This window comes from Mesoplodon bidens (genome assembly GCF_964165515.1).
Source record: "Mesoplodon bidens genome assembly, chromosome: 19".
NCBI lineage: Eukaryota > Metazoa > Chordata > Mammalia > Artiodactyla > Ziphiidae > Mesoplodon > Mesoplodon bidens.
The window spans coordinates 41,391,363-41,407,390 of NC_138179.1; the positions used below are offsets into that span (position 1 = coordinate 41,391,363).

The following is a 16,028-nucleotide window of genomic DNA, read 5'->3' on the forward strand; positions in this document are numbered from 1 at the left end:
CCCCGCTTACCTGCCTTTCCCATTCTCTGAGGTACCGACCATCACGTTCTCATGTGTTACACGTTATGCTGGTTCACCGTCCCCTCCCCCTCTTCTCCTGGCCCTTCCACCAACCCCCCCCCACTCTCTCCCCTCCCTCTCTCTCTCTCTCTCTCTCTCTCTCTCTCTCTCTCTCTCCCCCTCTCCCTGTAGGAGGCAAGCTCCAGAAGGACAGAGATCTTTGTTGGTTCACTAATTTATCCCAAGCACATACACAAAGTAGGTGCTCAGTAACTATTTGTTGAATGAAAGAACGAATTTGGGTGAAAGAAGGTTTCAGAGGAAAAGTCACATCTGGGTTCCCTGCCTTCCTGGTATCACCGCTGACTTCAGAGCAGGGCAGATGCGTCCTTGTAAGGCAGGTGCTTGTAGAGATGCAGGCTGCTCCAGCTTCTGCCTGCGTACATGGTTAACTACCTGGGGTTTAGCCCTGGACGGTGTGGATTCCCTCTGGCCTCCCCGACTTGACCAGAGGGTCCACTTATTCAGATCCTGAAAAGACCTTTTTTTTTTTTTTTCCTTTTAAATTCTCAAATTGATAGTTCCTCTTGGGAGCCCATGAAAGGTGGCCCAGCTTTAAAATAGCATACTCATTCCAGCTATTTTCAAGGAGGCTACGACTGTCTCATAACTTAAATATATCCTGGGCATACTTTAAGCAACACTTGAATAATAAAGCTTTAGCTAAATATGACATAAACATCAACCCCACAAGTCCATGCTGTTGGTAGGAGGGGGGTGGTCAGCCTCAGGGTCACGTGGGCTTGCCCCGTGGGTAACCCTAGGTCCCCGGGACAGCCTCTGGCCCAGCTGCCCTCCCGATGCTGCGGCCAGACAACACCCACCGCTTTGCTGAAGTTGACGTGGATGAGGCTGGTGACGGGGTCCCGCTGGATCAGGGGCTGCCCCAGGTTGAACTGGCAGTCTTGGTCCACCCCCGCCACCCACTGCTGGTAGATCCTCTCACGGTAGCTCCTCAGCAGTTCCACCATCTCATCGTATTTCTGGTAGATCAGCTTGGCCTCCACGCTGGACATGACCCTGGAATCAGAGTTAGGAAGAAGGTCAGGTGCCGTCTCCCTTGGGGCCTCGCTAGCACCCCAACTGTGCCTGCCGGACCTTGGGGTGATGCAGCAGGCAGCCAGCTCTCTGTTTCTTCCAGGCTGAGACACTGAACATACACATGGATGACGCCCCTCACAGGCAGCAACCAGCCCAGAAAGTCAAATGATAACCCTTGTAATATTGGCCCTGAATGGCCAGGACTTGATTCATAACTGCCACCTTCCCTAATTTCTGTCTTCCCTTCCAACTGAGGACCAACCAGACAGCCAGACATGCCTCCTGACCAAACACACAGGACGCCCTCCTCCAGTCCCCATGCTGATGGCCTCCAGTCCGGGAGACCTGGAGCCTCCTCTGTTCTGCTGTGGGTTCTTCCACTCCTCTGCCTGCTTTCCAGCCTCTGCTAAAAACAAGCGACAGTGGCCGACTCCCTGCTCTGGCCAGCACCGAAGAAGTAGCCTTTGCTTGTTCTCATTTGGGTGTCTTTGTTCATTTCCATGAGGGTGACCACCAAGGTCACCTTCCTGACATGCCCGCTGGGAAGGCACCCAGAGGAGGGGGAGGTGCAGTCAGGGTCTCTCCTGGGACCGTGCCCTGGGAAGGAAAGCCTTGGCCAATGGTAAGCATGGGCCTGCCTCAGAGCTGGGACAGACGTCCCCACAACCCACCGCCAACTCCACAGCTGTGGAGGAGCGCTGCCCGCCCGGGGCCATCACTCACGGGTGCTCGATGTGCTTGAGGTCCCTCATGGGTGCCTCCAGCCTCTCCTGCAGCTCCAGGCTCCACTTGAGCTGCCCGGCTACCGGGGGCATGTTTTTATGGATAGGGGGGATGTTCCCGTCTGCCGAGGCCACGATCTGGGTGTCATACAGGGTCTTGGTGTTGTCCAGCTCAGCGTCAAACAGCTCCAGCATGACTGAGTACCTGGGCACCACCTCGGGGAGAATCAGAGGCCGTTCCAAGAGGCTGCCACACATGTGCAGGAGCTGGGGAGAAATGAGAGATGCTCCTTTGCCGGGGCCCGCCACCTGCCCCATCCCCGGCGTCACCCCCAGCTGCGTGTCTGGGACGACATGTGCAGCCCAGTTTCAGGAGCAGGAAGCTACACGCCTTCCAGACAAAGAAGCTTTTCTCTGTGTGGCAACTGGCTAACCGGGCGCCTCAATGATTTCCACGTTGATGTACGCTGGGTCCCCTACATACTTAGCTGATAAACCAAGAGTACAAACTAGGTCCAAGGTCTGGAAAATTTTATTCTGGGCCCAGGAGAAATCAGGGTTTGGGCAAAGAAGATTTAAACATTTAAGAAATACCATGTCAAAAATTGAAAAAAAAAAAAGAAAAAGCAGCCACAATACTGCACTTATATAACCAGGGCTTATGCTGGATGGAGCGTAAGTAACTGGATGGAGAAATGTCTTTTTTTTTTTTTCTGAATTTTCTTTTGTTTGTTTTTGTTTTTGTTTAGTGGTACGCGGGCCTCTCACTGCTGTGGCCTCTCCCCTTGCGGAGCACAGGCTCTGGACGCGCAGGCTCAGCGGCATGTGGGATCTTCCCGGACCGGGTCACGAACCCGCGTCCCCTGCATAGGCAGGCGGACTCTCAACCACTGCGCCACCTGGGAAGCCCTCTGTATTTTTTTTTTAACATCTTTCCTGGAGTATAATTGCTTTACAACGGTGCGTTAGTTTCTGCTCTATAACAAAGTGAATCAGCTATACACATACATATATCCCCATATCCCCTCCCTCTTGCGTCTCCCTCCCACCCTCCCTACCCCACCCCTCTAGGTGGTCACAGAGCACCGAGCTGATCTCCCCGTGCTATGCGGCTGCTTCCCGCTAGCCGTCTAGTTTACACTCGGTTGTGTATATATGTCAGTGTGACACTCTCACTTCGGAGAAATATCTTAGTCATGAGAATTATTCCTTTTAGGAAGAGCACTGATTCTCAAGGACCCACCCAGGCAAGAAAAGCTGCCATGGGGAAGTTTGTTTCGCTCTGAAAAATGCTCTGGGGAAAACAGGAACAAACTAGGTGAGGGGGAGGCCAATCTCAACCACGTGGGGTCCCCAAACCACTAAAGTCGCCAAGTGCTGGGTGTGGGGAAGGGTCTGTAGGAGCGTCCGGGGCTGCCATGACAGTACCGCGAACTGGGCAGCTTCAACAACTGAATTTATTCTCTCACAGCCTGGAGGCAACAAGTCCACAATCAAGGTGGACGGGGCTGCGCTACCCTGAAGGCTCCAGAGGAGGGACTGTCCCAGCCCCTGGGGGCCCGTGTTTAGCCTTGGGCTGACCAGGTGGAGGTGGCAGTGGGGGCAGGGCCCATACATCGTGCATAGGTGTTGAGAGCGGGAAGCGCTGACCGGGAGAGCTCAGCTCCTGGAGGTTTGAGTAAATTACAGGGAGAGCTTGGCACGTTCCCAGGCTGTGACACCAGGGGTTCAAGCGTGGGCTGCCTGATTCCCCCAGGAGCCAGGACAGCCCGGGTCCCCTTCAATGTGTCATTTCCATGGCCTGTCAGCCCGAGAGCCCTGAGCTGGTTACTCCAGTGGGGGACATCACTTCACATATCTGAGGGTGGTAACCATAAACATGCCCTAGCACCTTGCAAGTAATGAGCTCATCACCCTGTGGTCTGCGGATGCTACACACTGGCAATTATTAAAAAAAAAAAGAAAAGAAAAGAAAAGAAAAGCTTAGTAGAAGAGAATAAGGTGGAGTTACCTGGGTGTTTCAGTTAGAGTCTTGGCTGGAATCGGAGGATGGCTCAAATTGGGCCATAGAGGAGAGTTTCTTAAAAGATCCTCTCACAGCGGTGGGTACCCAGAGAGGCTTCAGGGGCTGCGCAGGCTGGGGCTGAGCCTGAGCGGTGAGGGAGGGGCCCTTACTGCAGCCTGGAGAGAGAGGCCGTGCCAGCCTGAGGTCACCAGGGGAGGAGTACCTGAGCCTGGGGGTGCCCGCGGCAGAGGAGACAGACGGGAAGGATTCATCAGGGCTCAGACCACACGGCCCTACTTTCTCTGGGATATGGGCTGCAGCCCTTGGTGCCTGGAATGGCTGCACCCAAGTCTCAGATTTGTCCTAGTTTTTGGTACGAAAACTAAGACCACTGTCCCTAAAAATGGCCTTTTGGGGAAACAGTGGAATAATGGCTGCAGAGAAAGGAGGAAAGATTTTCAGGTCCCCGAAAGTCAGATGGAACAGCCACGGACTCCCGGGAAGACCCCGCAACTCCGAGTTGCTAAGCACCGATACCTGCGGAGAGGCTCCTGACATACTAGGTCACCAGCGTCCTTTCTCTGAAAACTGACATGTAACAGGAGGGAAAAACATGTTCCTCTTATAGGTTGCTGACCCTCTTGACTTTTTTTCCTTCCCACTCCTCTTCCTTTTATTTCACGTTTACATGTTTTTTGGCCTCTGGTTTCTAGGAAGGAGGTTAATTTCATTTTCTGCCAGGAGGAGTTCATGTGGAAAATTGCTCTAGAACTTTCCCGGCTGCGTGTGAATTACTGACAGTGAGAAAGAGCATCCAGACAGCTTGGGAACATGCAGGGGATCAAGGGGACGGCAGGGAGGGGACCCCAAGGGCCTGTCCTAATTAGAGCACAGGGTTGTCAAGGGGAAAGGAAATGTTCTTCGGTGCAGAGAGGAAGATGAGCAGACGGAGACGGGAATGGTTCACAAGTTTTCTGCCTTATTTCCTTTCTAATCTAGCACAGACACAGAGTTACACGTTAGAAGCGGACTTCACCTTGTGGAGTGCAGAAGCCCATTTAGGCCACGGCAGGAGCGGGGAAGTTCCCCACCAGAACGCCCGGGGGTAGAACAGGGGCGTTTGCCAGTTTGAGCACCTGGGGGTGGACTTCAGTCCCTCAGGTGCCACCCGGAGTTCCTCCTGGACCAGCTCCTCCCCTCCGAGGGGGGACCTACGGTCCCTCGATCGCGAGGGGAATAGGCGTCTCGGTTTGGATACATCAATCCACCTCCTTCCCCATCACTGGAAGAGAATGCAACGTGGCACCCAGCCAGAAGAAGGTCTGGGGGTGCTTCTCCTGGTTCCATCCGCACAGGAGGCAAGAGGGACTAACCAACCGCCTGGCACCCCGGTCCGTCAGCTCCAGCATCGTCTTAATTCTCGGAGACCCCACCATAGGGGAGGACCTGGTGTTTCCACATTAAAGCACTGGCTGCAAACCCTACTTGGGACTCTCTGCACTTGGGTAGCCCTGGGGGTAAGAGCCTCTCGGTTCTGCCTAAGGTCTTCCCTGGGAGTGAGTAGTGGTAACAGCTCCACTTCCTCGGTTGGGGCCAGTTCCCTCCAAGGGGAAAGCTCCAAAGCACCTGCTGTGTGCTAGGCTCGGTTCTGAGTCAACCCAAACCAAGCGCCTGCCCTCAGGGAGTTTATATTCTAGTTCGGAAGACGACAAACTCATAGAGATCAATACAGCACAGATGCCGGGGCGGCGGCAGGGGTGGGGGGGTCAGGCAAGCACGAAGAAGAAAAACCGAGCAGGTCAGTGTTGCGATGGCAGCGAGGGGAGCACGGAGTGAGGGGAGGGCTCTTGCCTGGAGGAGGAAGTGAGGGAGGCCTCTCCAAAGAGGCGCCTGAGGCAGCTCCAGGGGAGGGTGCTCCACAGAAGGGAACAGCATGGGGGCACTGTATTAATTTGCATTCACTGATATTTTGCCTGGAGCACCAACTCCATCCAAGACTTAATTGATCGTTACATTTGCAGAGCTTCAAATCCCCAAGCATTTGCATTTTTTGAAAGAATCTAAAAGGCAAAGGACAGCCTGGCATTGGCATGAGAGAGATCTTTGTGCTCAGGGGTGGCGGGCTTCCTGGGTCCCCAACTCAACCCCAGCCCCAGCATCCTCTGGAAGAGCGGCCACTGCCCTATGCTACCTAGGCCAACCCGACTGCCTTCCCGGCCACGGGAGCCCGTCCAAACGAGTGGTTTAGAACAGGGATCCTGCCAGCCGTGAACCTTGGAGCTGGTTTGGAGCACTGGTTTCCCTACTTGCTGGCTAGCCCTGTGACCTTGAGTAGCTTTCTTGACCTGTCTGAGCTGGTAAAATGGGATAGACAATGTAGGTAATGAATTTAGCAAAGAGCTTGGGTTTTGTGAGAATTAAATGAGGTAATGTGCTCATTATCGGTCATCTCCTCCAGGCATTGCATTACTGGCAGCAACCCAGAGGCTTGCAAAGTGAGGGGAAGAGACAGTTCTGACCTGTAGAGAGTCATGGATGATAAACATGCATAAAACTAGACAGAGAAATAAAAAAACTGCCCAAGCATATACATATATTGCCCACTTAAATACTCAACATCTATTGTCCAGATGAACTGTAGCTACACACACTACATCCTGCAGAGATCCCCACCCCCTCAATCATAGGGGCAAGGCAGGTCACATAAAGGCATGACGAATGCTGGGCTAGGACAATAAGGAGTGGTGAGGAGTGGGGCAAACTGAAGCACTGACGTGCTGTCTATCGTGAGGAACAGCTCCTTCCCTGAAGCCACTTGTTACCATGAGGGACTGTGTGTCCCGTGGGGTCAGATCTGTTTTTCCAAGAGAGAGTGAAAACCTGGGTTTTTATGTGCACTCTCTCAATTTTTAAAAATTGGTGACTAATTCAAGGTTTTAGAGAAGTGCCATGTGAGAATAGGCAAATCTAGAGAGACAGAGTAGATTAGTGATGGTCTAAGATTGGGGAGGTCGGGGAGAAATGGGGAATGACTGGGGGTGATGAAAATGTTCTAAAATTGATTGTGGATGGCTGTACAACTCTAAATGCACTAAAAACCATTTAACTGTACACCTTAAACAGGTGGATTGTAGGCTATGTGAACTATATCTCAAGAGTCCCACGTGAGCCAGGAGAAACCCACCAGTGATCTCTGCAGCCCAAGCCATCTGTTCGTGACCCTGACGAATGGGTGTAAATGCCCGAGTTCTGAATTATTTGATGAGACGGTGATGTATGCAAAACACTGGAAAGTCCTAGAATCACCATGTCTGCTTGACTTCTGAGCACTGCTAGTTTGAGTAAGGGGTCTGCAAATTTACTCTGTTCGTTATGTTCTTCTGAGTTTACTATTTAAATTAGCTGGCTTCCCTTGCGGTAATCTGTTATGGCAGCAGTGGAAGGGTAACACAGGCTGATGCTGCGAAACATCTGATTACCACACAGACTCTGTTCTCACCCACGCTTATTTAGCCCCTCCTGACTGCTTGGTGAGGGTCCTGGTTTGCCTGGGACAGAAGTGGGGGGGGTCTCTGAAATGCTAGACTTTGTTTCAAAACCATCCTGGGAATAGCAGGGTGAGCGTGCCCTCGGCAAAGAGGTCTGTCTGCAGAGACAGGATGTGCTTGGTGTTGAGTGTTCTGCCTGCAAGTTGGTGAACTGGCACTGGTGTGTTGGCACTGAATGTAGGCTGCCTTGTGAGCTGGACCGAGCAGGTCCAGGGGCCCGTCTCCATGCCCCGCAATGTGCCTGCTGTTGAGGGATCCTCGGGGAGGGGTGCGCCAACCAGCAGTGGGGACGAGTGTCTAGCTCCTCACAATTCCAGCCAGCTTGACCCATATCAATAGGCACCTTGCTGTTTTAACTTGCACTCTCCTGATTATCTGAGAGGCTAAACCAACAACCTATGTCTGTATTGGACATTTACGTTTCTCTTTCAAGTTGACACTCTCTAGGGGTTTTAGTGCTTTTCTGCAATCTAGTTTTAAAATGTTTTTATAACATCATTGTTTTTTTCTAACTGTAAAAGTACTACACACTTGGTGCACACAACTCGGAAACTGTAGAAAAGTACACAGAAGACAGACAAATATTAGCCATCACCCCACCACCTAGAGACGGCCCCCCGTAATGATACTGTGTTTATTTCTTGGGTCTCAAATGTTGAAGAAAGTGTCAGTGTGGCTCAGTGGCTCAAAATGTGGATGTGTTTTATTTTTATAGCAACTTTGCCTCTAACTTCTGTTCCTTATAAGTAGCGGGGGAACGGAATCATATAAGGATAAATGGAGCACAACAGGACTCAGTAAACTAATCACCTCGTGTTCACTTTCCTCTCTTGCTCTAAGATATGGCAGTGCTACTCAAGGTGATGATTGCTGACTTGCTCTAAGGCCCTGAAGCTCTTCACCTATGAATGAGGCTACATGATTAGACCATCTCTAACAATCGTTCTGGGCATCGCGGTGCTGCTGTGACAAACTCTCAGTCGATGCAGAGTCCCCGCCCATCCTACCTTTGCACAGGACTCAATAGAACTGCAGTCGTCAAACCCCTGGCAAAAGATGGTGGCCAGCCTCCTATCCAGATCTTGAATTTTGGTCTCAAAATCAGCGTAATCGTCATCAAAACTCTGAAAGCGAATTAAAACACCAACCTTGTAACCGTAACCAGCATGCAAAGCAGGGGGGTGGGCTCACTCTAATACCCATAGACACCCCCCACCCCCTCAGCAGGATTCAGGTTACATCTGGGGCGAGCAAGCTCACCGTCTTGGAGGCTGCTCCACAGGCAGAGTTTTTTGGTGTTTGTTTTATCTTTCGGCCTTGCCATGCGGCATGTGGAATCTTAGTCCCCCGACTAGGGATCGAACCCTCGCCCCGTGTTGGCAGCACAGAGTCCTAACCACTAGACCACCAGGGAAGTCCCGGGGCAGATCTTTTGCGCCATTTTTTCTCTGCCACACGTGCTCCCTCCGTGTGCCTTCCCACTCTCGGGGCATTTGCCATCCATCCTGCCAAGGCCCCCGACTTACCGAATCTCCGGGGTCCAAGGGGTCGTATTTGCAGTCGGCAAAAACCTTCACCAGCTCAAAGACCTCATCAAAGATCTGAGTCACCTGGCTTCCGAGGATGTTGCCCCTCATGCCCCCGAGCTCAATTTTCTCCAGCTTCAGAAACTCGATGGCTGTTTTATAAAGATCCTGGTGGAGGAAACCCCAGCACCCTCGTCAGTTCATCTTCCTAACTACGCCAACGGTTCAGTCACTCATCCAGCTCTGACCCAGGCAGGGAGGAGCCCCGGGGCCACACGGCAGTCTGGAGGGGCCCTCTGTGGATTGGTGTTAATGTTCTCTAAAGCTGTTGCTGTAGCAGAGAGGAGATGGAAGGAAGGGTCCCATGAGTCAGCTCCAAGCTGTGATCGTGGAGGAGGAAGAGGTGAAGGCCGGGCTCTTGTCCTGACCCAACACTGGGCGAAATGTGCCTCTAAATAAATCACACTTTACCGGGGCCCCATTTCCTCAGCTGTGGGATGAAGCAGTTGGAAAGGCACACGGTGGTTCCTGATGGCCTCACGTACAGGGTGCCTGATGGATGTTTGCGTGTAAATCCCACTCCCTCACTCCCTCCGAGGTGTGGATCTCACCTCGCCTTCTCTTGGAAGCCGTCCCAACTATTTTAGCCCATGGTGGTGCCTTCTTTTCCAGAATCCCCAATTGCTATCTGTGCTCTTCCTTTTGGCATTTAACTCCATTCAGTTCTATCACGTTATCTAATGCTTCTGTGTGTAGCTCTTATTCCCCGCTTGAGACCCCAAAGGCTTCTTGAGGATGACAAGCAGCCCCCAGGTGCCTGACCCAGTGCCTGTTGCTGCTTAGACGGAAGATGCTTGTAGGGTACTCGTGTCCCTCCCCTAAGCCACTGCCGAGGTTGATGCCACTTCCCCCCCAGATGTCCAAGATGTATCCAGCTATAACCCAAGCAAACCTAACGCAAAGTAACAGCATCCTCATGCCCTGAGCTCTGGGGCCCTTACACCCAAGGAGGGCGGCATGGGTGGCACAGCCCTCAGGCAGGGGGTGGCTGGCACGGCCATTTCCCCCACCCCCAAAAGCCCCTTTTCCTAGAAGCATCATCCTGATTCACAATCTATAATGTAGGAACCAGTGGCTACTTGGCCAGAAACTTGGCTGGGACCTTCCAGTTCTTGGGCTCGAGCCTTCAGGCATGGAGAAACACTCCATGATGGGAATTTGGGAGTCTTAAGGGGCCTTCCTGCTTTGCCTCCCAGAGGGTGTAGATGAGAACTAGACACGCCTTCCTGGAGCCACTGTTGATGGCATCCATCATAAAATCACTGTCCAGTGAATGAATGGTTCCCCGCCTTTTTTTTTTTTAAAGGATGTAATGTGCACAAAGTTAAAAAAAAAAAAAAAGAACGTAAAGATTACAAAACAAAAAGGAAAACTTTTTTGCCCTACCCATGCCTTCACCCCTCACCTCTTCTCCCCAGGGGAAACCATTTTGAAACTTTTAAAAAATTTTAAGTTGCCATGTGTCATTCCATGTATCCAAATAGGGTCCTTCTTAGATCTTCACTTGGGCTAACTTAGTCCCACTAACTCTCTCCCTTGGCCTGCAGGCTTCCTGACCAGGGTCACTGACCTTGTCATGAACCTGCTCATAGACAGAAAGCAGGAGAAAGGGGAAAAGCAAGCAAAATGGGTCGCTTTGTTCTGGGCTAACAGCTCCGGGCCTGGCAGAGGTGGCCCAGGGACTTGGTTTCCCCATGACGCAGACGTTTGGGTGTGACTTTTTTTTTTTTTTTTTTTTTTTTTTTTTGTTACGTGGGCCTCTCACTGTTGTGGCCTCTCCCCTTGCGGAGCACAGGCTCCGGACGCACAGGCTCAGCGGCCATGGCTCACGGGCCTAGCCGCTCCGCGGCATGTGGGATCTTCCCAGACCGGGGCACGAACCCGTGTCCCCTGCATCGGCAGGCGGACTCTCAACCACTGCGCCACCAGGGAAGCCCATGGGTGTGACTTTTATTTCCCTAATGGCAGCCTACTTGCAAGCGAGATAAGGACGGGAGACACAGCTCTCCTAAGGTGAGGGCAGCCAGAGTGGTGCAGGGGGAGGTGAGCCAAATTCCACCTTTACCTCGATGGTCTGGACGCGGTGGAAAAAGGAATTTATTCTGGAAAAGGCAAGGGAAGAAGGGAATTCCCAAGGCACCGGCTCCTTGTCTTTCTAGGGGGGAGAGAGAGAGAGAAAAGGCTGCATTTGCCTCCGACACGTCCATGGGATCCGACGCCGGGGCCAACATCACCCTGACCTCTTTCCGCTGGTTCACTGTCTACAACCAGGCCGTACCTTAAAGAAAAGCTTCATGTTTGTGCAGCAGAATTCGTAGGCTCGGTACAGCTCCTTTAGGACGCTCACAGACAGAGAGATGCCGCTCAGCACCTCCTCAGTTTCACCCTGCAGGCCTTTCAGCACCTCGTCGGGACTCAGGTAGGTCCGAGTCTGGGCAGAAAGGAAGGTGTCCCCAAGTTTGGACCAGCCGGAGGGGTGACATACAGGTGCACTGTCCACATCTGTTTCACTGGTTAGAATGACCCACCCCAGGCCCCTGGGCCACTTTTTCTGACACATCCGCTGTCCCAGCCCGTCCGCTGACTGCGGGGCATTTGCAGGTGCCCGAGCTGTTTCTCTCACCGGGACCCTCACCCCGGGCTAAGGCCACAGCACAACCAGATTTTGATGGTAGATGACTAGGGGCCCTCTAGGGGCCCAGAAACGCAGTCCTGCTACGGCTGAGGGATCCTGGGCCACTAGGTCCCTCTGGGCCTACAGACAGGGCTGCGAGCATGATTCTAACACACGCAGGCAGCCCAGAGGGGCAAGGCTGCAACTCACACCTTGGAGGCTGTGCAACCTGTGCTTGTGAAATGGAAGAAGGAAAGGGAATCGGTGTTGAGGGAGACGGGAGGAGGCTTGGTGTCGGAGCAGATAAACCCTACAAAGCCCCCGGCCGAGTCTTGGGGTGCCAGGACTCAGTGGGCCGCCCCCACTTTCTTTCCTCCCCACTCCCGGCATGGGACAGGTTGGGCTGGCACTGTCCAGGTCTTGGGAGAACCCTGGGTGGCCACCCAGAGGGCCCAGCCTTAGCCCGGAGCCTATAAATCCCTGCACCAGCATCTCTGCCTGTTTTTAAACTGCTGGGGAACACGGGGCGGGATGGGGGGGCACCAATCAGGAGACAGGGAAGGTGGCCAGGGCCAGGGGGCTACCATCTCGATGAGCTGGTTGCAGAACTCCTGCAGGATGACGAGGACCCTGGAGGGCGTGTTGTAGTGCTCGGACGTGGCCCAGATGGAGCAGATGGTATACAGCACCTTGGCGATGAAGGTCGGGAGCTGGGGAGAGACGGGCCGGGCGGGTGCTTTGTCTCAGCACCTCAGCACGCCCCTCCCCACGGCTCCAGGAGGGGACCCCCAAGGGGAAGGAAGAGGCACTCGCCAGGTCCTCGTGCCCGACCACAGCCAGGAAGCCCGCGGCCCCTGCTCCCTCAAGACACAAGCCCAGCCCCTGCCCAGTGACCTTTCTCTTGCTAACATACCATCGTGAAGTCAGCCTGTTCCATCTCCTCCAACAAGATCCGCAGAGGCTTCAGATACAGAACTATATCGTTGGCTTCCTTCAGGCCTGCCCCAAACAGGAACAGGGGCTCATCCACAGGGGAGCGGAAGCCGGACCCCACTCCCGATGGTCAGAAATGGTGACAGGCAGCTCTGTGTGTTTATGGACACCCACTGCCTCACTAATGGGTCTTCCTCAAAAGGCGGGGCCCAAGGAAGCTGCTGATGGGGGAGGCGGAAGGCGCCTCCACCCCAGGGTCAGCAAGGGGCCTGCCCAGCCCCTCCCAGGAGGGGCTGATACCTTCCTCTTGGAGCGGGGAGGTGTTCTCATAGGGCCACCGGCTTACCCTCAGTGACATTCGTATACACATTTTGCAGGGCTGGCCAGTAGCAGCTTTTGGCTTTTTCCAGGATCTCGAAGATTTTGTTCACTTTGGGCCTGTTGAGCTGAGAAGGAAAGAAGAAAGTTAGCCTTTCAACAGATTCTAGACGGGGCTGCCTGACCCCATCGCCGGTGCTGAGGGATCTACACGGGTTACCCGGGTCCCCGCAGGGGTCCCCGCAGGGGTCCCCTTGGGGAGGCTGGGTGCTCAGGACTCCAGTGGGCGCCCTGTCACCAGGGGCAGAACAGGCGTCACCTGCTCATGGATGCACTTGAGATTCATCAGCCGGGCGTCCCAGAACTCAAACTCGACTCGGGGCAGGGGGTGCAGCCCGTCCAGCAGGGCCTGGGCTGAGTCTTTGCTTAGCACATCCCGGATCTGGTGGGACCAGTCGATGATGATGGTCTCGATGGCGTGCAGCAGCGAGTTGTCCAGGGAGGAGGGGATCCTGCCGGGCAGAGTCGGGAGGAGAGGCTGTCAGCCAGGAGAGACCCTGCGCCAACACTGGGTGTTGCCAGGGATGCCAGTGCCCCCAAGAAAGAGGATGAGGAGGGCCAGCTCTGGAACAAAACCCACGTTCATGACGGCTCCTCCAGCAATTCTGATGGGGGTCACCCTGGGGCACGTGCTGGGGGCCCAGAGGACCTGCCAGGTGATAAGCCCTGCAGGAGCGGTCGCCCTCTGATGGGAGTAAGGGAACACACTGTCACTGTGACTTGCTTCAAGCGTCGCACACACTAGGCGGTTGCAAATGGCGCTCAGGCAGGTGCAAGGCGACACCTCGGAGTCCTCATGCTTCTGTGGGCTGATGGGATGCCACAGCCTCGATTTAGAAGCCCAGCCTCCACCTGCTGAAAATCCCTTCCGTGCCCCTCACTGTCCCTCAGTACCCATGTCCTAAAGCTGGGTATCCCCTTTCCTGTGTGACATGTGACAATGTGACGTGCTTGGCCTATTTCTTGTGTCTGATGGAGGAGGGGCTGGAGCACAGGTGTCCAGCAGTTGCCAGAGCTGGAGTCTCGGGGGCTCCAGTGTCTTGTCCTGTTCTGACCTTGTGCCTTCGATCTCAGACTCAGCACCTAAAGGCACCATCCTGCCCTCCTTGGTTTCATCAGCTCCGAAACAAGTTTTCGGTGAGACGGTTTATCCTTGGTGGTCGGGGACCAGATGCCCCTCCTTCCAGCCAGCTCCTCGGCTGGGTCCCTACCTCTCCATGGACTCAAGGGTGCCATCCAGGCTGCCCAGGTGCTCCGGGGTGGGCAGCAGCGTCTTCCCCTTGATCTTGCCGCCCATCACACACATCTCGTTCTTCAGCTTGTGGACTTGCTTCATGATGTCCTCTGAGACCACGCGGGGCCATCCGCTCATGTTTTCGCTTTGGTTTAACAGGGAATAGAGGACCTGAAAGGAGAAGCAGGGTCCTCAGTGCCCGGGTCCTGGGGGGAACCGAGCCCTTCTCCCATTGCAGAAGGAGGTGGGGCCAGTCGAGGTGCTGAGGCCAGTGATGACAGCCCAGCCCCTGTGCCATCTCCATGAAGGGAAACCCCAAGAGCACACACTCCTGGCTGAAAGCAAACATTTCGCGCTGCCTCAGAGTGCTGCTATAGGCTGAATTGTGCCCCCGCCCCCAGTTCACACGTGGGAGCCCCAGCACCTCCAGATGTGACTGTATTTGGAGAGAGGGCCTTTCGAGAGGTGATTAAGGGGGGCCCTAACCCAATTTGACCGTGATGAGGACACAGACACGCACAGAGGGAAGGCCACATGAAGACTCAAGGCCGTGTGAAGTTGGCCATCCACACGCCAAGGAGAGAGGCCTCAGAAGGAACCAGCCCAGCTCACACCTTGATCTGGGACTTGCAGCCTCCAGATTGTGGTGCTTTGTTAGGGCAGCCCGAGCAGAGAATGACAAACACCCGTGTGCTCCAGCTTTGGGCCATGCCAGCTGCCTCGGTGGATGTGAGAGGAGGCTGGCCTGGGTCCTGGCTGAGCGCCCCCTGTGGCCTGAGTCTGCGCAAGGCAGGGACGCACGGCCCCATCTCACAGATGAAGAGAACGATGACTAGGAAGGCTAAGTCACTGGAACTCTGGCTGGTCTGACTCTCCAGAGGGAGCTGCACCTGCCATGCCTGCCAACAGTGGAGAGATACGTAGAGCAGCACCTGCTTGTCCCCTTTCTTTGCTTGAAGTCTCAGAACTAGGAGACCCATCTACTGGATCTCAAATGGCCCATGCCTTCTGAGGCTACAAGCAGGGATGTCCCAAGTGCAGTAGGGAGGTTCTAATGATTTCGAGAGAGGACAGGTGGTGGCCAGGGCCACTCAGCCTTCCCATGCACAGCATCAGCTGGAGGCCATGTTAGAAAGCTGATCTGTCTCAGCGGTCAGGGCAGCCGGGCCTGAGCTCTCAAATACCGGACCGCCTTCTAGGTGATGCAGATGCTGCTGGCCCCTGGACCTGCTCCCTGAGTAGCAGCGCTCAAGGCCACTCACTCAAAGTATGAGAAACAGGTGTTGCTTCTCCTAGGCCCTCTGCCCTGCCCCAGCAAGGCCCAGATGCACCCACCTCCTCCACGATGGCAATCAGCTGGTCCACGGGAGTGGGGCTTATGTCCCCATAGACCAGACGATCCTTGTAGTTGTCCTTGCTGATGTTATCAGGTTTCTTCTTGATGAAGTACATCCCTTTGGACTTGAGGGAGGCCGGGAAGCCCAGGCACGGTACGATCATGCCGGCGGGGTTGAGGGTCAGCACCAGAACTAGGACGTCCGGTTTCTCAAAGAATTCGGTGAACAAACCCATGTTCTCTTCTGCTCCGACCATTTTACTCCACTTGTCCGGCTTGAACTTTAGGATGATGGAAGCGACACTCTCCAAATACTCTAACCTGACGTCTGGTGTACTCGTCATCTTGAAGTTCACTTAACACCTGTTAAATGAACAGAGACACAGACACAGCACAGTCTCCTGGGGAATCTCCATTTCCTGCCTGTCCCTGGAACCATCTGAAATCCCTGTTCTAACCAATCGAGAAAGGAAAGGGTCAGTGTGCATATATTGTTTTCAGCTGTGGGTGGGCTGCAGGTGAGGGAGGACCAGGGGGCTGTGTCTGTCTGCTCTGGCTGGACGGCTGCCCT

The 16,028-nt window shown here is 54.2% G+C and overlaps 1 protein-coding gene across 2 annotated transcripts in view; it reads right to left on the reverse strand.

Annotated features, from left to right (window-relative positions):
- The window catches only part of DNAH17 (dynein axonemal heavy chain 17), a gene marked incomplete at its 5' end in the record, with an annotated part of 111,890 nt that extends 96,089 nt beyond the window's left edge, over positions 1 to 15,801 (reverse strand). The window contains 12 exons of one of the 2 annotated variants that reach the window (XM_081218821.1): positions 885 to 1,080; positions 1,825 to 2,090; positions 8,384 to 8,500; positions 8,903 to 9,070; positions 11,028 to 11,117; positions 11,244 to 11,393; positions 12,161 to 12,286; positions 12,490 to 12,575; positions 12,856 to 12,955; positions 13,147 to 13,339; positions 14,099 to 14,292; positions 15,457 to 15,801. In XM_081218821.1, coding sequence (XP_081074947.1) covers positions 885 to 1,080; positions 1,825 to 2,090; positions 8,384 to 8,500; positions 8,903 to 9,070; positions 11,028 to 11,117; positions 11,244 to 11,393; positions 12,161 to 12,286; positions 12,490 to 12,575; positions 12,856 to 12,955; positions 13,147 to 13,339; positions 14,099 to 14,292; positions 15,457 to 15,801 — 2,031 coding nt within the window. Of the gene's footprint in view, positions 1 to 884; positions 1,081 to 1,824; positions 2,091 to 8,383; positions 8,501 to 8,902; positions 9,071 to 11,027; positions 11,118 to 11,240; positions 11,394 to 12,160; positions 12,287 to 12,489; positions 12,576 to 12,855; positions 12,956 to 13,146; positions 13,340 to 14,098; positions 14,293 to 15,456 lie in introns of both variants that reach the window. The other variant, XM_081218820.1, reaches the window with a different exon arrangement.
- Between the last annotated feature and the right edge of the window lie 227 nt (positions 15,802 to 16,028).